We start from the raw sequence: 21,368 nt of genomic DNA, 5'->3' as shown, positions 1-21,368 counted from the left end.
ATCGCAGGCTTGCGCTACCAGTGCAAGCGTCTGATAGCTAGAAAGCTTTTTGCATACGTGCGAAAGCAACATCGGGGCAGAGTCGGACCCGGAAGAGGAGGAGTTGGGGCGGCACTGGGGCTGACTCTGCGAGTGCAGCACAGACAGTGAAATGGTAAGCTTCCGTATCTCTGCCTATTTCGCGCCTCCCCCCCTGCTACTGCAGGGATTCACTATGCCTTGCGGCATTAGTGAATCCAGGCCTATGTTTGAAAATAACTGGTTACAATTTTTAGTTGCCTGGCCTTGTGTGGCTGGATAACTTGCTGCTTAAGCAGATATCAAGATATCCAGATAAGAAGCAATGTATTAAAAAAAAAAAAAGAAGGGGGCCTGAAGACTATTTTCTACATCCCACCCCCCCAAATTTAATATATGTCCTATCAGATCATGCAACCGAACCGAATCTCCCAGGGTCTGCTGCTGGCCCTCTTCCACCCCTTCCCCATTTCTAGATATATTAAAATGTTGTGCTGCTGCCAGACCCTACCAACCCCCAGCTAAAGATACACCTTCCATTCCCCTGGGCCTTTCCTCCATCCCCAAGAAACAAACAAAATCCCTGCAGAGAGCGGGTACAAATTTATCTGTTCCGAGCTCCAGCCCAGCTTCTGACACAAACTGCGCTCGACTGGGAGTGTGTAAGTTCATACTCCGCTCCTGGCAGGGACTTTCTGGGTTTCATGGAGGATGGGGGAAGGTCTGAGGGCTTCTGTGGGTACAATCAGAAATGTTTTAAGGATAGGGTCAGTAACTTTCACACCGGCGCCCATATGATGGCCTGTGCTCAGGATCGTGGCAGTTTTACAACTTGTGCACATGTATGCATGCATGTTATAACCCACACGTACCTGTGCGCCAAATTTCATCTGGGTGGGCAAATCCTGCTTCTCCTGTGTAAGTGGGGGAATTTAAAAGGGGCCCACGCTGATGCCATTCTTAGTTTCACCAGTTCATTCCCAGTTTGCCCAGTTAAAAGGTCCTCCAAATCCCCCTCATTTAATAGCCCTCATTCCCCTGCAGTCAGCCCTGACCCTTAAAACCCCCAGATCGGCCTAGTTTTCTTTATTTTAGAACTTATACAGCCTCCATAGCAGACGTAAATTTAAGCAGCAGGGCACCTCAGTGCACACTGGGGCGCATAAGTATTTGTGCGCATATCTCTGGTTTATGCCCCAAAATGCCCACACCCCACCCCATTTTGAAATCTTTGGAGATGTGTGCGCTGTAGGAGCTACACGCGTATCCGGGCAGCTTTTAAAATCTGTTCAGCGAGCGCAATCCCAACTTATTTGCGCATACCCTAATTAATGCGCGCGCCGGGCTTTTAAAATTCACATCTTAATTTATTAAAATGTCAAAATAGCAATGGATATTATAGGAAATAAAAGGCGAACGTTCATGTAATTAAATTTAGACTTTTAGACTTAACTTAGCAATGAAATTCATAAATAATCTGGGCCAAATATCCATCTCTACTCATTCATAATACCTACTTCCATGTTATAGTCCTCATGTTTGTTTCTTGACAGAAATAAATTATATTTAAAACAGAAACTGGAAAAAATGTCAGCTTTATGAAATGCAGCACATTATAATTAATACACGTTTCGGAAACAATCATCATTTTCTAACAACTGAAAAAAGCTTATGTATGTCATCCTCTCTAGATTCTGTTTCTGCCAGTTTTTGCCAGTTTTTATAAACTGGCAGAAACAGAATTTATTTCCAGAAAAATTTTCATGTAACCACTGAATTCTACAAAGGAAATGACTGTGTGAAATCAAGTTCTCTAATTCTAACCAATGTTGAAAGACATATGGTAGCAAAGTTAACAAGCAGAAATAATGCATAGAGTGGAAATATGTTTCCAAATACTGCTGAAGGGTTTATCGACTTTGCAATAATTAATGTGCTAAGACAGGTATGAAAATTCATGAAAAGATCAAAAAGGTTTTATGCAGGTACTTTACAACTTAATAAATAATGGATTTCATCATTATTGCATAGACAAAATGGCAGAAAATGCCAAAAAAAAAAAAAAAAAGACAAAACAAAAACAACAGTTTCAGAGAATGTGTTCTTTAAACAGGATATGCAGTGAACATATAACATGCTTTTGCTTACTAATCATCTGCAATGACAGGTGAAGGGAAATAAACTATTATAGGTTAAACTAAATAATATACAAGAGAGACCATTTTTACCCTGAATTTTGAAATAGGGTCAAGTGCTAAACATATACAAATACATGTATCTCCTTTATCTTAGAGGTTATTTTGAATTGGATAGAGGAATATTAAAAAGAAGACTGAAACCACAATTTCAATTAATAGTTTTTAAGAAGCCATACTGGCCTATTTTGATCCAGTACGCTAAAGTAAGACCACCACCAAGGTTTTTCTCTGTCAGCTGAAGGTTCATCTCCTTCTTCAGTTTGTTGATGCACATTGTGTTGTTTGTGTGGATCAAAATTATCCAGTGGGTCAAATCGATCATAAATTTCATCCAGTGGCACATTATCAAATCTACGACGCTGGATGTTAACACGATGCAGGACAAAATCCACACGTCCAGGCTTGTGCATTGTGACTGGCAGAGTGATCTTCTTCATTACTTTTTTGTATCCTATAGCATGAGCACTAACTATGTGTGTTCCTGGAGGAAGTAATCTCCAGTAGTCTCCATCAGCAGCTACGAAAACAAATATGAAAATCTATTAGGAAACATTAAACATATTTTCTTCTGCATTCGAGGAAAGTGGCTTTATTAGTATATATCTTTTACCAAACACCCATATTTTGTTTCATTTAAAAGCAAAATAAGAAAAAAAAATCCCTCCAAAATTATTATTTATTTCTGTTGACTTTTGTTTTACTTGCAAAGTCAACAAAAAATCCGAAAACACCCAAAAAGCAAAATTCCCTACAAGCAATTCCAATCATTCCTACTCCACCGGGTTCCAGTTCAAAAATAATGCTGGCCAACCCTGAGGCCGGCACCATTCTGTTATACAGCCGAACATACAACCATACAACGAAATGGCATTGGCATCAGGACCAGCTGGGGTCATTTTCAAAATGGAACCCGGTGGGGTAGAAGAGATTGGCCCTTTCTACTTCTTACACTCCAGGAAGGAGCTAATAGATCTCTGTGGGGGGAAGGGAGATTTATGAAGAAGGCCTGAGGGAGAGTACATTTTGATCTTTTACTGCCCAATGGGAAGGAGCAGTTTCTTTTCTTTTTTTAATGTAATGTTTATTTCAGTTCAGTAAAGTAACTGAACTGAAATAATCATTAAGTCAACTGAAAAATACATTAAAATAAAATTGAAAAATGTTCCTCCACTCTCCTAGAAGAAACCAGAAGATAAGCAGTGGATATGGGCAAGGATGGGAAATAAAGTTAGGTCCTGAAAGAAAAGGAGACCAATAGAATAAAAGGTAGTTTTAAGTAAGAACAAGAACTATGAATTTGATGTGAAAGGAATGAGGGAACTAACAGAGAATATGAAAATAAGTACACATAGGGGCGGATTTTAAAAGCCCTGCTCGCGTAAATCCGACCGGATTTATGCGAGCAGGGCCTTGCGCGCCTGCGCGCCTATTTTCCATAGGCCTGCCAGCGCGCGCAGAGCCCCGGGACTCGCGTAAGACCCGGGGTTTTTTGTCGGGGGCATGTTGGGGGGCGGGGCCGATCGACGCGGCGTTTCGGGGGCAGGACGCGGTGTTTTGGGGGCGGGCCCGGGGGCGTGGCCACGCCCTCCGGAACCGCCCCCGGGTCGCATCTCGGCGCGCCAGCGGGCGTGGATTTACGTCTCCCTCCGGGAGGCGTAAATCCGTGGACAAAGGTAGGGGGGGGTTTAGATAGGGCCGGGGGGGTGGGTTAGGTAGAGGAAGGGAGGGGAAGGTGAGGGGAGGGCGAAAGAGAGTTCCCTCCGAGGCCGCTCCTATTTCGGAGCGGCCTCGGAGGGAACGGAGGCAGGCTGCGCGGCTCGGGCAACACCGGCTGCCCAAAATCGGCAGCCTTGCGTGCGCCGATCCTGGATTTTAGAAGATACGCGCGGCTACGTGCATATCTACTAAAATCCAGCGTACTTTTGTTTGCGTCTGGAGCGCGAACAAAAGTACGCGAACGCGCCGTTTTTAAAAATCTACCCCATAATGTTTATCAGGGGGAAGAGAAAGCAGGCGGGCCAATGTGATGAAGTCACCGAACTTCACATGTACTTTAGTAAATAGCGTATGTTATTTTTTTATGGAATTGTCATGCTAATGAACCCAGTAGAAAAATAGCATACATTTTCTACAAACCTTTAGTGAAATCCCACTTGTGAAATTATTTTTGCATTACGTCTTACTATGCAATCATAGTTAATTAGCTGCTTTACATAACTTGCTTCACGGTGATTCATTATTTATTTTACAAATTATATGTAGCCCATGCTATCTACCATTCTACGTGTGTACCACAGCACATTCATAATAAAACTATAATAAACAGACAATTCAGACATACAATTTCACTACTCGCCTAGAAAAACCTGATCATTTAATATTTAAAAGGGTAACTAAAAAGGGATTTCCTGGAGGAGAGAGGAGTCGTTGTGAGTCTTCCGCTGTTCCAATTGTGCTAGAGGGCTCCTTTACTGCCGGGATCAATCAGGCAGCTGAATTACACCTAATTGCCTTCCACTCTGCATCTGGGAAGGGCGGCTGCCTACGTCATCAGGGCCATCATGGGCCCTTTACGTCGCGTGGTGGTGCGGCACGCCGGTGGGGATTCCCTGAAGGAGAGAGGAGTCGTTCTCAGTCTCCCGCTGTTCCAATTGTGCTAGAGGGCTCATTGGCTGCTGGCATCGGTTGGGCAGCTGAATTACACCTAATTGTCTTACTCTCTGCATCTGGGAAGGGTGGCTGCCTACATCATCAAGGCGACCATGGGCCCTTTAAATTGTGAGGAAGAGCGGCGAACTGCCACCGCTGGCGCTTCGCCTAAGCTGCACGTGCCGAAGGGGTGCATGGCATTGTCTGGCTTCATCTAGCTTTGTCTGTTTGGCTGGGAATGCTCACGCTAGCAGATTGACTGCAATGCCACAGGAGGACTGCACTGGGGGCACTCTTAGTGTCTCTTTGAGTCCTGGCAATAGTCCAATTCCTCCACAAACCCCAGGTATAGTATCTGAAGAGACTCCCTCTGGTCTTGATCCATCGAACCCTAATGGCAGTATGTTAGAGTCTTCTTTTGTGATTCCTCAGGCAGTTTCTTCTTCAGCTACTCAACCAGGTAGGGCTACCACTGGGAGTTCTTCTCCAGACATTGGAAGCCTTCAAATAAACATTGAAGAACCTCCCAATGTCACACTGGGTGATTTGTGGAGGATGTGAGTGAAATTGGACTCTTAATGTTACTCAGGTTAATCTACATCTCTCTTCTCTGGTCAATACAAATAGGTTATCAATTGAGCAAAGTAAAAAGATTTATGAGTTAGACACATCTGTTAATGATTTGTCTTCTAAAGTACAGGGATTACAAAATGCTGAAAACATGCATATTAGAGTATTAGAGATAGTTTAGCTTTACATGCTGAAATTGAAAATATTGAAAACTTGATGAGATCAAAAAATCTACGCTTTGTTAACTTTCCATTTACGAGATTGTTAGCATATGGGATGTCTAAAAAATTTCTCAAGGAAATATTGTTATATGAAGAGGATAATATTCCTTGTATTTCAAAAATTTTCTATTTTTCTAATCAACCTAATAAAATATTTGGAATGCAAGGAGAAGATAATGAAAATAGCCCAGGAATCTCTACTTTTTTAGAAAAGTCATTAAATATTATTAACAAGATGGCTACATTATTTGCTTCCTTCTCTTTGGAAAGAGATAAAGAATTGGTTTTTGAGAATTTTTTCAAAAATAAAGATCTATTGTTTTGTGGACAGAAAATTAATATTTTTCCTGATGTCTCCAGACCTACCAAGATCTGCAGAAGACATTTCCTGACCTTGAAAACTAGAGTTCTATGTATTGGTGCTACATTTTTTTTTAATTTCCTTGCAGATGTTTCATAACTTTTCAAGGCAAGAAATGTATATTTTCTGACCCGCTACATCCCGAGGCATTTTTGATAGCTAAATCTAAGGTAAATGTGAATCCATCTGTAGCAACTTAATTTAGGACCCACAGGAAATGTTTCTCCTCTCTCCAATATTTTTTATTTCTTTTGATTTATTTGCCTTATTATCCTCCACGATATTACTGGGTCCTTGTAACACAGTAAATGTATTGATTTGCTGTTGCCTTTAATGTGAGAACTGTATACAAGTTTTTCCTGTAAATTCTTTTTTCATTACTAAAAAGTTTAATAAAGAAACAATTTAAAAGGGTAACTAAAGCAGTGCATTAAGCAGTTCTCATTCATCTTCAAAACCGACATATGCAAACTGATGTGTGCTAATCTAATCTTTACTCACCAGATCCCTCAGCCAAATAATTGCTAGCCATTCTTCAGGGACACCAATGGCTTGTATAAATAATAGAGTTTTTGGTTGTTTCCTGAACAATCTAAAACATGATTCAGCCCTCAGCTCCTTTTGGAAAAAGTTCCACAGCAAAGCACCTGCAACTGCAAACATTCTCTCCCGGGATTCAGACAGCTGAACGCGATGCACTGTCGGGATATCCAGCAGATTGTGCCCACATGTGTGGATTTATACATTTTAATACTGTATTCAGACGCACTGGAATATCTCTAGCTACGGCTTTATGAATAACAGTCAGTTTTGACAAAATTGGAGAAATGCATTTCCTAAACAAAGCACCTGCCAGTATCTATAAAGCAGCATTTGAATTGCCTGTAAGGCCTTCAAAGTTGTTCTGGCCAGTCCCATATGCAAGGAATTACAATAATTCATGCCCAATAACATCAGGGCCCTGGGAATCACCTGGGAATATCATCCTAAAGTCGCTATTAAAATATGCTTCAGATTGTGCAACATGCATTACGAATTAACATAACATTTCACAAACCATGCATGAAATTTAGCCACGGCTTTTTTCTGCTGCTCCTTGACAGTACTTAGCAAACGGTGTCTCATTTCCCTCTGCATCAGCCCCAGGAAAATGCTAAAGAGGGAAGGGGCTCGATTAGGGAGCAGAGTAGCTTTTCTTTAATTTATTTTGTCTGCTCCTGGGAGGGGCGGCGCCAGATAAAGCAGAAAGCAGAAGGCCGTTCTCTGCAGGAGACTGGCCAATAAGAGTTTGAGCACCAGCCCTGTATGCCTTAAGCAGGGACAATACGGAATAGCACCAGAACCTGGTACTTGTCAGTACTATTAACCATTCTATAACCTGACATTTTAAATACGATTATTTGCACTATTTTGTATTGTGTTTTTCTTTTAATCACTTTATATATTACTTTGGCAGCAAATGCATAAATTTTGTCATGACAATAAAGTTTCCTGAATCTAAATCTGAGAGAAAAGCACCAGTAGTGGAGGGAGAGGAGAAAGAGAAAGCAATCACCAGTTGGGAGGAAGAGGAGAGTGAGAGAAAAACACTAGTGGTGTCTCTGTCTTTTAACTTCCTTTCCCTACTGGTGCTTTTCCCATGCCGTAACAGTGACAGATGAGGCAGCACCAGGTAAAAGCACTGCTCTCTTATGCCTCCTGCTGCTGGAAGGGAGGATGGAAAGTAGGGAGGATCATGCTGTGAGTGAACCCTGCAACCAGTTGCAGGAAGTGAAGCTACCATGGAGGGCAGGTCACTGGGCAGTTGCCCCAATATGAATAAAAAAAAAAAGTCATACATTTTAGACGTAACTGCAAGCAAGAAGAATTAATATCAGCCATGACTACCGATATCAACTCGCTTGATTTATCAGACGTTGATACGGCACTCACATCCTGGAACCATATCACTAATACGATTGCCAACAAGATCTGCCCCATACAGGAACGCACAATTGACATGTCTCAAAAACACAAACAACCCTGGTATACGCCAGAACTAAAAAATATGAAATCCTACTTAAAAAAGCTCGAAAGAGCGTGGCGCAAAGACCCCACCGCCACCCAATTAAATAAATTCAAAGCCTACATGCACTCTTACCGAGTAGCAATCGATAAAACCAAAAGAGACTTCCACTCACAACGCATACACCACCTACAATTCAATCCAAGAGCCCTATTCCAACTAGTAAACAACTTAACTAAACCATACACGCCAACCATACCAGACATAGACAATCAGACAAAATGTGAAGAACTAGCCTTATTCTTCGACAACAAAATCAACAACATCATGTCACGCTTCCCCACCAAACAAGCACTCAATGATACTACGCAACACCAATCTACTACTAATCTCTCAACATTTGACACAACCTTATCTCTAGAAATTGAATCTATCCTTAAAAAAATCAGACCCTCTACACACCTAACAGATACCATCCCCACAAAACATCTCCTCTCCATCCCCGGGATCATCGCCAAGCCCATCTCAAACATCATAAACAAGTCCATTGAACTTGGCAATATCCCCAAAAACCTTAAGCATGCTATCGTGAAACCCATACTGAAAAAGCCCTCCCTAGACCCCTCTGATCTCACCAATTTCCGACCTATCTCAAACCTGCCACTAATTACAAAAGTCCTTGAGAAAGCTATAAACAAACAGCTATCAGATTACTTGGATGAAAACAACATCCTTTCCCCCTCACAGTTTGGCTTTCGCAAACACCATAGCACAGAGACCTTACTCATTTCTCTCTCCGACCAAATTCTGAGAGGTCTTGACAAAGGTCTCTCACACATCCTCATTCTCCTAGACATATCCGCTGCATTCGACACCATTAAACATCAAATCCTATTAGAACGTCTTAGCAGCATTGGTATCTCAGGCCTGGCTCTACAATGGTTCCACTCATACCTAGCTGAAAGACAATTTAGCGTACAAATGGGTAACTCAACCTCCAAACCCCACCACCTCGCTCAAGGAGTACCACAAGGTTCATCTCTTTCATCTACGCTCTTCAATATATATCTCCTCCCCCTCTGCCATCTCCTTGCTAAACTTAACCTTCCGCACTTCATATATGCCGATGATGTGCAGATACTCATCCCTGTTAAAGACTCTATACACAAAGCCATTGAAACTTGGAAATCCGCCCTCTCTGAAATTAGCAGCCTCCTATCCAACAACTTTCTCGCCCTCAACGCTACTAAAATGGAACTCATCCTTATTTCACCCCCTAACATCTCCCCCACCCATCTTATGACCCCCCCACACACACACAACAATAATCCCTCCACTAACATCACCTTCCCCACCCATGTACGAAGCCTCGGCGTATCCATTGACTGTCACCTTAATTGCAAGAAATTCATCAATAACACCCTTAAAGATTGCTTCTACAAACTACACACCCTTAAAAGACTCAAACCACTCTTACATCTCAGTGACTTCCGTACTATATTACAAGCACTCATCCTATCAAAAATAGATTACTGCAACTCCTTGCTTTTAGGCCTGCCAAAAAACACCATACAGCCTTTACAACTCCTCCAAAATGCAGCTGCCCGAATACTCACCAACACCCACAAAAATGATCACATAACCCCGGTACTCAAACAGCTACATTGGTTACCTGTAGCATCTAGAATTACCTTCAAGCCCTCACTTTAATACACAAATCTCTTCACAACCAGAACATGAACTGGTACAAAGAACACCTCTCCTTTCACAACAGCAATAGACCCACTAGAAAACAATATCTAGCAACATTACACGCCCCATCACCTAGGCTTACTAAACTTCGCACCACAAGCGAAAGGGCCCTCTCCCTAGCAGGTCCTTTACTCTGGAATAAACTACCTACCTCCCTCCGACAAGAAACCTGCCCAAAAATATTCAGGCAAAACCTGAAGACCTGGTTCTTCAAACACTCATACACCTAACATGCACACAGTCACTAGCACCCCCCCCTACAACTCATTACCTCCCTCCTCTTCCCTCACCCCCCCCCATCCTTTCCACCTCCTATCCACACCCTCGCCACTACACCTGACACTCTCCCATCTCCCCTACACCCCTTAAAGTGAAATTACCAGGACAGTATATTGTATATTGTACTTAAGAACTTGTTATTCCCAAACACGTGTTTATATGCCGCCTACAAATGTTGATATCCTTCCTATTTACCAGAATTTCTTTGCCCCCCCCCCCCCCGATTAGATGGATAACCTCTATCATGCATACCACTTAGTTAATTTTATTGTATATTCTACTCTGTTAATTGTATGTTTTTAATGATCCTTGTATATTCTACACTGTTAATTGTATGTTTTTTAATGTTCCTTATATAATTATATGATAATTGTAAAGCCTGTTGCTCAGTTCTGTTCTCTGTAAACCGACGAGATGTTCCCAACGTTCGTCGGTATATAAAAGCTAATAAATAAATAAATAAATAAATAAATATTCTCCTCTCCCCTCCCTTCGGATAGCCCTGCTTCTCAGTACCGGCATCTTTCTTTTTAGGAAAAGAAAAACATTGAACTGAGCTATTTGTGAAGCAGATAGCTAAGGTTTGCATGCTAAAGGGGCAAACAGTGTGTGCTATCATAAATAATATACACAATTAGCTCTTTTAGCTGTATAGCCCAGGCAAATGCTGCTCTGCAATTATGAAGTTAACAAAATATCTGTGTATGAATACAAATATGAAAGAAGAGGTATATTTTGACATACAGTTTGAAAAAGGGCAGAGGTTTTCATCATTTAGCATGCACTATGGCAAATTGTGGATGTATGTTTTAGAAAACCAAGTACAGAGCTAAATCCAATAGCTTGGCTAATGACTCCACTCATGCCTAAGAATATTTTGTTAAAGCAGTTTACAAATGGGAAAAAATTAAAGTTAAATGAATGATATTATAATGTGTTAAAAGATATTCTCAGTTAATGGAATAATCATTTTATTGCATGTTGATGCAATCTCAAGTGGCAGTTTATTGCTGAATGCTGTTTTTTCCCTTTTCCCCTTTTCCCTTTCTCAGATAGCATGCTCAGGTAACACAGAATTCCTAGCTGGCTGAGGCCTGGAGGGAAGTCTACTCCAAGACTTAACCCTTTCTACCACAAAGGCAGCTGCAATGTTAGTAACTTCCTTCCATTCATCTTTCCTTAGAGACTGAGTATGTTACCTCCATGACTTTCCTGTGTTCCCCCAGCCCCATCAGACAGCAGAATGAAATCTGAGTCTCCTGTTCCACAATGCACAGTGATATAGCCAGGTCATGAAAGGGATATTGTTCTAATTATAGTCTCTTCACAAGCAATCAGTAGGCTCAATCTATAAAGATTAACATTTTTTATGTGGTACATTCTACTAGAGTAACTATGAGTAAGTCATCAACAATGCAATGAGATGTACCTGTAATGACATCATGTCGAATTCCTTTGACTGAAACACGTGCTTTATTGATTGGATTATCATATTCATCCTTTACAATGCCTTTAATACCACGATGAACCTAGCAATAAGAGAAAAATTATTATTTCTGTATAAGTACTCTGATATCAAGATGGATAAGAAAGTCAGTTATCTTGGTCCCTGTGTATACTATGACTTAAATCACAAACTAATTTCTGTATTTCAAAGTTTTCTATTTTGATGTAAAATTATAAAAGTATCATTTTCTGGGTTAGTTGGGTCTACAAAAATTGGCATTGCATGTAAACAAGGGATAAGATGCCATGTCCAATTATACAGGGTTATTCAAATTTCTGTGAACAAAGATGGAACACTACGAAATGCTGATGATAGTGAAAAAGTTAAGATCAACATTTTGCTGAAATTACTGTCTAAATCTCCTATATGCAAGCAGACATTGCAAAGCCATTCCCAGTTTTTTCTTTTTTACCAAAACAATGGGAAACACATCTCTTCACAAAGTCAAAATGCAACCTGGATGGAAAGTTACTGTGACTCTTTCCAGAATACTCGCAACGAGACCCATGACTGGTAAGAATGACATCACTCATGACTGTTAAGAGACACACTACCAAAAAGATATAAAACAAAATGCACCGTGGAATCCATATGGATCAAAATTCTATGTGTAATGAGTAAGAGTATAACATCCACCTGACCAAGTCAGAAGAATCAGAATGTGAAATGCTAGCAGATATAGGAAAGGCAAATACATTTGGCAATAGAATGCTAATGGGATATTTCAATTACTCCACTACTGAGTGGGTCAATGTTACTTGGTGACATGCTAGAACGGTTACGTTTTTACAGATTCCAACTAATCCTACTGTCAAGAGGGGCAGCTACTTTGGATTTTGTCCTCAGTAAAACACAAGACTAGGTGTTACTGTAGTGGGGCCTCTTTGCAATAGTGATTATAATACAATCAAATTAGATATAATCTATAGAGGAAGATCATTAAGTAAAACTACTACAGTAGCATACAACTTTAAAAAGGGAGACTAAAATGAAACGATGGAACCATGAAAAAAATTAATGATTTATAAGATTAAAAGTTTGAATGAGGCGTGGGCATTGTTTAAAAATGCCACATTGGAAGCCCAGATAAATATGTCTCATACATTAAAAAAGGCTGAAGAAAAACTAAATGACTACCAGCATGTTTTAATACTGAGGTTAAAGTGGCAGTTAAAGTGAAAAGTTCATCTTTCAAAAAATGTAAAGCAGACCCAAACGAAGATAATATGCAAGAGCAAAAGTATTAGTAAATTAGATGTAAACAGTAATAAGATAGTCCAAAAGAGAATGTGAAAAGCTTTTCATAGAGGCAAAAACTAATAATTAATACTTTTTCACGTAGATTTGAAGTAAAAGTCTGTGAGGGCGTCAATTGGTTCACTAGATGACTGAGGTAAAAGGAGGTTCTCAGGTCAGACTAGAAAATAGTAGAAAAAATTGAATGAATTCTTTGCCTCGGTGTAAACACATTGATAAAGGTGAGCTGGTTGATATAGTGTATGTAGATTATCAGAAGATATTTATAAAGTCATGGGATAGGATGCAGTTTTCTATTGTGGATTGCTAACTTGTTAAAAGGAAACAGCAGGTAGGACTAAATGGGCGGTTTTCCAAATGGAGAATGATCATTAGAAGAGTACCATAGAGATCAGTTCTGGGACTGTGTAACATATTCATAAGGGATCTGGAAAAGGGAAAAATGAGTGAGATGATAAAGTTTGCAGATGACCCAAAATTCAAAGTTGTTAAAACATCAATGGATTGTGAGGAACTGCAGAAGGATCTTGTGAGACTGGAAGACTGGGCATCTGAATGTGTAAAAGTACAAACTGATGCACATAGAGAAAAATAATCCCAATTATGGGTACAAACTGCTGGGTTCTGTTGTGGGAGTCATCACCCAGGAAAAGGACTTGGGAGTCCTTGAGAACAATACATTGAACTCAACTCAGTGTGTGATAGCAGTCAAAATAATCAAATATGGTGTTAGAAATGATCCAAAAAGGAATGGAGCATAAAATGGAAAATATCATATTGCCTCTGTATTGATCAAAGTTGAGAGTGTATCTTAAGCATTTTGTGCAGTTCTGGTGGCTCCATCTCAAAGAAAGACATAAGGGAACTAGAAAAGGTGCAGAGGAGGGCAACAAAAATGATAAAGGAGATGGAATGGCTCCCTATAATATGAGTCTACATGGGCTAGGCCTCTTTAGTTTGGAAAAGAGACAACTAGGAGGGGACATAATAGACATTTCTAAAACCATAAGTGGGGTAGAAACATAGGAACATGATGGCAGAAAAAGATAAATATGGTCTATCTAGTCTGTCCATCCATCCAATTTATGTAGCCTTACAATTCCCAGCACTCCCTCAGAGATCCCCTGTATTTAACCCATGTTTTCTTGAATTCAGATATTGATTTTGTTTTCAACACCATCACTGGAAGGCCGTTCCATGAATCCACCACTCTCCCTGGAAAGAACTATCATAAATCTTATTTTGCCTTTCCTCTAGAGTATCCATGTTTAGATCTTTAAGTCTATTCCCATATGCTTTAGAATGAAAGCTATTGATCATTTTAGTAGCCACATTCTGGACCAACTCTAGCCGGTTTATATCCTTTTGAAGGTGCGGTCTCCAGTATTGTACTCAGCATTCCGAAATGAGGTCTCACCAAGGAACTATGCAGGGGCAATATCACCTCCCTTGTTTTGTTGACGATTCCTCTCACTATGCAGCAAAGCATCTATCCAGTTTATGGAATCAATTTATCTACCTGTTTGGCCATGTTAACATCATCAGATACAATTGCCCCCAGATCCCACTCTTCTTTTGTGCTTAGAAGAATTTCACCTCCAATATTGTACCTTTCCCTTAAGGCCAGGTTTTAAAAGGCTATGGGGCAGATTTTCAAAGTGATACGCGCGTAACCCCCGAAAAGTTGTCCCTGCCTGCCCCTGCGCGCGCCGAGCCTATTTTGCATAGGCTCGGCAGCACGCGCAAGCCCTGGGACGCGCGTATGTCCTGGGGCTTCGAAAAAGAGGCGGGAAGGGGGAGGGTCTAGGGGCGTGGTGGCAGTCCAGGGGTGGGTCCGGGGTGGTCCGGGGTGTGGCGGAAGTTCGGGGGCAGTCCAGGGGGCGGTCCCGAGTCCTCCGGCACAGCGGCCTGGGTAGGCGTAACTTCAGAAATAAAAGGTAGGGGGGATTTAGTTAGGGCTGGGGGTGGGTTAGATAGGGGAAGGTGGGGGGGAATCGCAAAAAATGTTCCCATCAAGGAGGGAACGAGGAAAGCCATCGGGACTCCCCTTGGGCTCGGCGCACGCAAAGTGCACAATTGTGCACCCCTTTGAGTGCGCCGACCCTGGATTTTATAACATGTGCGCGGCTGCGCACGCATGTCATAAAATCGGGCATGGATTTGTTTGCGCCGGGTTGCGCGAACAAATCTACGCCCGTGCATAAGTTTAAAAATCTGGCCTAAACGTGCAAAATTTGGGGATTATGCATGTGACTAGGCCCTGCATGCGCCACACGCATTTTCCAAAGGGCCTGGCCATGCGCAAAACTCCCGTTATGTGTCGAAGTGCGGGGCCTCAAGAAAGAGGCAGGCCGGGGGGGCGCAGTCTTTGTAGGGGGCAGGCTGGCATGCAGAAGTTGCTTCTGCTCTGAAGAAGCAATAAGGTAAAAAATAAAAAACATGGGGATAGGTAGGGTTAGTTAAGGGGTTGGGGAGGGGAGGAGAAGAGGGAGGAAGGATAAGGTTAGGGGAAGGAACTGGGGAAGCCCTACTCGCATCGCCATTTGTAATTTAAACATTCACTCCCTCTGTGCGCGGAGGCCATCCGCCCGCACATGCATGCGTGGATATTAAAATCTGGCATACGTGTGCGCGGGAATCCTATTTTATAACACACGCATGCCTACGCGCGCATGATATACATTAGTCGCGTCCATGTGTGTGTGCTGGGAACCACGCATACATGTACAAACGTGTGCATGTTTTAAAATCTACTTTTTAGGTTTCTGCAGCCTAAATGCATTACTTTGCATTTTTTAACATTAAATCTTAGCTGCCAGTCGCTAGACCAATCCATCGAACTTTGATAGATACCTTCTCATGTTTTCCACACCGTCCTGGCTGTCGACCCTGTTGCAGATTTTAGAATCATTGGCAAAAAGACAAAAATATCCTGACAATCCTTCCACTTTGATGCTCACGAAAATGTTGAAGAGAACCCTGAGGCACACCACTAATAACACCCCCACCTCAGAGTGAACTCCATTTACCACTACCCTTTATTGCTCCCACTGAGCCAGTTGCTAACCCAATCAGTCACTCTAGATTCCATACCAAAGGAGCTCAATTTATTTATAAGTCTCTGCTGCAAACATAAACACTTAGGTTGAGATGGTGTTGACGCAACCTGCAGGGAGAAGCCCTGCAGATCCCCACCGTCAGCAGATGGACCAGGATGAGGCAGATGCCCAACAGGAGCTCACATTCCCCTCAAGTTGAGCCTTTGAGTGCCAGAACCAGCAGGTCTTTTTATTTATTTATTTTATTGATTTACAGTTTTTATCTACCGACATTCGTAGGTACATCATGCCGGTTTACATAGAACAGTATTAACAGGAAAGAGAGTTACATGAAACTGGAGCAATGGTAACAAAAGTTAAGAAATTTCAAGAGATAGGGTAAACGCAATAAAATAACAATATGAGCATATAGAAAATGGAGAAACCAACTGCGATTTTACAAAACAATGGAACGGGCATAAACAATGGTAAGGGCATAAACAATGGAATGGGCATAAATAATGGATTGGGCAGAAACAATGGAATGGGCATCAGAAAAGGTATTGAGAAAGAGGTAAGAAGGGTTAAGGGTAAGCAGTGGAAAAATCTATTGACATGGCCGGGTTAAAGTAGGAAAGGATGAAGCATATCCGAAGCCAGGCTAAGGTCAGAGGCAGGCAGCAAATGAGAATGTCCAGGAGTCAGGCAGTAGTCAGTGGCAGGCAGCACCTAGAGGCAACCACCATGGGGAGAGCTGGTGGTGTCCTACCATGTGTCACGTCTGGCCCATCAGAACATGGCTAACTTATCCAGCTAACTAAAGGCCTGATTCATCAAGATATTTTCCCATAGACACAGAATGGGAGAAAAGCCTCCCTGTCAATCAGGCAGATAAGGCTAAATATTAGCACTTATCTGGCTAAGAACCTGATTTACTAAGGCCCAGATTTTAAAAGCCCTACGTGAGTAAATATGGTGGAGGGTTACGCGTGCCGGACCTATTTTAAAAAGGCCCGGCCACGTGCGTAAAGCCCCGGGACGCACCTATGTCCCGGGGCTTCGGAAAAGGGCGCTGTGCCGGGGGATCGCGTGGAGGCAGGCGCAAAAGGTAAGATAAAGGTCGGGGCAGGGTTTAGGAAAGGGCTAGGGGGCGGTTAGGTTAGGGGAAGGGGTAGGAAGGTTAGATTAGGGGGTTGGGAACAAGGGAAGACCACGGGCATCGGCGTGCAAGTTGGACTAATGTGCACCCCCTTGCACGCGCCGACCCCTGATTTTATAACATGCGCACACCGGCACGTGCATGTTATAAAATCGAGCGTCTATGTGTGTGAGCCAGGTAGTGCGCGCACATGGACACCCGTGCGTACCTTTTAAAATCTACCCTTAAGGCTTTTCTCCCATTGTGTGTCTATGGGGAAAATGCTAGTAAATCAGGCCCTAAGTTAGCTGGATAAATAGCCATGCCCTGGAATGCCCTCTTCCTGCTCATCACTTAACCAGATAACTATTTAGTCAGATAAATAACTGATAATTGTCCAGCTAAGTGGTAGCCACTGAACACAACTGAATATTCAAAGAGCACCACTTAGCCAGATAAGTCCAAACGTATCCGACTAAGTGGTGCTGAATATTGAACTCTTAAGATTTAGCACAAATTCCATTCTAAATATCAGAATATATTAAGTATTCTCATGAGTTATGAATTTTGGAGTGTATTGATTAACTAGATACATCTACGATCCTTAGCTTATGATGTAGCCCTGGCTATTGGATATTAATAATTAAGAAATAGCCATATATTAATTCTCTGAAAATACTTTTTAGTCCTCATTACTAGAGCAATGTAAACCATATGCTTTCTAATACCATCTCACTGGTAAATGCAATACAATGCAAGCAAAGTTATAAGAATTTCCTCCAATATTAATTATCTTTTTATATTCGGTATTAAATAAAGCAGAAGTGGGCAACTCCAATCCTCGAGAGCCCCTTACTATTTTGGATTTCAGAATATCCCTAATGAAAATGCGTAAGATAGATTTGCTTATATACTGCCTCAGTTGTAATGCTTGTAATGTAATGTAGTAATGCTTGTAATGTAATGTAGTTTGCTTATATACTGCCTCAGGTCTAATCCAAGCATATTAATTGGTGTAATTCTGAAAACCTGACAGATTAGGAGCCCTCAAGGACCAAAGGTGATCATCCCTGCTCTAAAGTACAAGTAGAGTACATATCAAAAATATCAGGGCATGGGTGGCCAGCTCTAGTCCTCAGAAAAACAAACAGGATATCTACAATAAATATGCATGAGATAGATTTGCATCCACTGCCTCCATTCATGAATATTCCTTATGGATATCCTGAAAGTCATGCCTTTTGTGGCTCTTGAGGACCACAGTTGTCTGACCCTGTACCAGGGAAACACAATGCAGGGTTTTAGTTACTAAAATGCCGCTGTACAAACAGAATGGGAGAAAACCTTTTCAGAAGTGGACACTGTGTGCTTGGACTTTACAAAAGTATTGCTGGAACAGAAATACAGTGTAACTTTAGTGGTTTGGCAACCTAAATAGATTTTGTTTCGCTGCAAAAAATTAATCTGGCAAGTATCAAAATGATAAAAGCTTCAATTGATTTTGGCAGATTTTATTCATACCAGAAGTAATTCAGTCATGATTATCTATATGATACTTTTAGTTACTGCTCTGTATTTGCTCAAAAGTAGACAATGGCTTTCCAGTTCAGACATTTATTGCATCTTGCATCTTTATATCTGGAAGATTTGATGTGCAATATAGACAGATTTAATTCAGCCCTAGTTAGCCTCATTAAAACTTACTTTCATCAGACAACTATAAAATAAATTGAGTTTGGTGGTCTGGCTATAATATTTGAGAAGTGATCATACTTACCACAAATAATAAGAATTTACTTAAATAGGGTCATAAAATAGAATTGGTACACTTATATCATCTTTAAAATACATCCTGTCAAGTTTTAGCTGAACAGAGTTAAATCTAACAGTTATAATGAGTAATACTTTTTCCTGTAATCTCATCAACTCAAAACATACACTTTATATGTTTATTCTGATGAGTTATAAAGCATTACTGATATACAAAGTGCTGTTCATTTGTAGGAAGATACAAAATCAGAAAAGAGTTGTACAAAATAGCTAGGGTTCTTCATTTTCAGTTTAAACCGATTTTCACCCATAAATTCCCAGATTTTTCTACAGGTGACATTTGGTTTAAACTGATATTCACCTTAATTTTGGGCTGATGAAAAAGTTGCTCCACAGCTGCAGATGAGGTGTTTCAAGGCCTCCAGCTGCAGCTGGAAGCCAGTGTGGCCCAAAGTGCATGCTGTGTTTGAAGTCCCACCCTCCACCAGTGAAAGGACTCACCCTCCAGTGCTGTCTCCTCACCTCACAGGCAGCCAAAGTGCCTGCTTTCTGGTACCATGAATGCATTTCAAGCAGGCCCTGTCCACCAGACTCACTTTCCAGCAGGGCAATGTTCTCTCCATCTAGCTTGATGTTACCCAGGTAGAGAGTCCATCAAGCTAGCTTGAGAGAACACTGCACAAATCTCATCTTGGAGTGAGTTTCCTCAGGCTGAAGGCCATGGGAGAAAAGCCTCCCTGTCAATCAGGCAGATAAGGCTAAATATTAGCACTTATCTGGCTAAGAACCTGATTTACTAAGGCCCAGATTTTAAAAGCCCTACGTGAGTAAATATGGTGGAGGGTTACGCGTGCCGGACCTATTTTAAAAAGGCCCGGCCAGGTGCGTAAAGCCCCGGGACGCACCTATGTCCCGGGGCTTCGGAAAAGGGGTGCTGTGCCAGGGGATCACGTGGAGGCAGGCGCAAAAGGTAAGATAAAGGTCAGGGCAGGGTTTAGGAAAGGGACCACTGTTCTGTTCGTACGTGTCGCATAGAATGTCAAAGTGGCCCCTAACCCCCTACACTCATACCTAAACCCCACCTCGAGTTACTAGGTGGGCCTACCATAGGGATACAAATACCTACCTCTGGCGATGATATTATGGCCAGGTGCTCTCTCTCTCTCTCTCTCTCTCTCTCTCTCTCTCCTTCAATTCTCCTCAAATAGGCCTTACAGGAGACATCACAAAAGGCAATGAAACCTTATCACACAGTCATGGCAGCTATCACACAGCCTAACACAATTCAAAGAGGTGTAGTTAAATTCAGCATTATGGCTGTGCAATAGCTCTTCGCAGACAGGCTAACCCAGCCCACTCTCCACTCCTCCTATTTTCTGAATTTGCATCGCACCATACGATATGGTGCTATCACATGTATTAAACACGTTTTCGCATGCGTTAATGGGGCTTTTCGCATTTTGATAAATGACTCCCTAAGATTGAGTGGCATGGAGTTCCACACAACAGGTCCAGCCAGTGACAGGGCTCTCTCCCTTACCTGAGTCAGGCGTGCTGATTTGACAGAGGGGACAGTAAGTAGTGCCTTATTAGCTGATCTCAGGTTTCTGTGTGGTACATGTACTCGAAGTGCCGTGTTAAGCCAGTCGGCCTTTTCATCATGAATTAGTTTATGAATTATGCATAGTGGGGTAGATTTTCAAAGGGGTATGCGCGTAAGATACGCGCGTACCCCCAGAAAACCTACCCCAAACCCCAAACCTACCCCAAACCTACCCCAAACCCCCCCTGTGGGGCTTGCAAAAAGGGGCGGTCGGGGGCATGGCCAGGGGCGCGGTTAGGGATCGGGGGCATGTCCGGGGGTGTGTGGGTGGTCTGGGGCGTGGCCGAGTGCCCCGACACAGCGGCCTGTGTCGGGGCCTGCCGCGTGGCGCATGTAAGTTACTACTGCCCGGAGGCAGTAGTAACTTCTCCGATAAAGATGGGGGGGTCTAGATAGGGCCGGGGGGGGGGGGGGGGGTTAGGTAGGGGAAGGGAAGGGAAGGTGCGGGGGGTTAGAAAGAAAGTTCCCTCCGAGGCCGCTCCGAGGCGCGCCAACCCCGGATGCGCGAACAAAAGTACGCGCGCGCGTATGTTTTTAAAATCTACCTCAGTTCTTTATATTGTATTCTTTGTTCGATAGGCAGCCAGTGTAGTTCAGCAAGTGTTCCTGTGATGTGGTCTCTTTTCTTTTGGCCTGTCAATATTGTCGCAGCAGAATTTTGTAATATATGGAGTGGTCTAATGGTAACTTGAGGTAGTCCTAATAGCAGAGAGTTACAGTAGTCTGGGCTTGTGAATATCATTGCTTGTAAAACTGTGCGGAAATTGTTCAGAGTTAGTAGGGGTTTCAGTTTTCTGAGGACCATTAGTTTGACGTAACCTTCCTTTAGTTTCTGTGAAATGTGTTGTTTCATGTTTAGTTCTGGGTCAATTATTACACCTAAATTCCGTACTTTCATAGCTAAGTCCACCGTTTGATTATTTTTGATTGTGATTGTAGGCTGGATAGGGAGAATATTTTTTCGTTCCAGGTGTAAGAATTCTTTTTTGTCAATATTTATTA

At 42.1% G+C, this 21,368-nt stretch overlaps 1 protein-coding gene across 2 annotated transcripts in view; it reads right to left on the bottom strand.

The window, feature by feature from the left end:
* Nucleotides 1-1,597: 1,597 nt before the first annotated feature.
* CPZ (carboxypeptidase Z) overlaps nt 1,598-21,368 on the bottom strand; it is a 152,304-nt gene continuing 132,533 nt past the window's right edge. For both annotated transcript variants that reach the window (XM_029591839.1, XM_029591848.1), the window contains 2 exons: nt 11,483-11,582; nt 1,598-2,733 (listed from right to left, as the gene is read on the bottom strand). In XM_029591839.1, the coding sequence (XP_029447699.1) occupies nt 2,369-2,733; nt 11,483-11,582 (465 nt within the window). In that variant the 3' untranslated portion in view covers nt 1,598-2,368. The remainder of the gene's footprint in view (nt 2,734-11,482; nt 11,583-21,368) is intronic.

The sequence above is a fragment of the Rhinatrema bivittatum genome, chromosome 1, assembly GCF_901001135.1.
Source record: "Rhinatrema bivittatum chromosome 1, aRhiBiv1.1, whole genome shotgun sequence".
NCBI lineage: Eukaryota > Metazoa > Chordata > Amphibia > Gymnophiona > Rhinatrematidae > Rhinatrema > Rhinatrema bivittatum.
The sequence above is the reverse complement of the archived record's forward strand: the minus strand, read 5'-3'. Positions and strand labels throughout refer to the sequence as shown.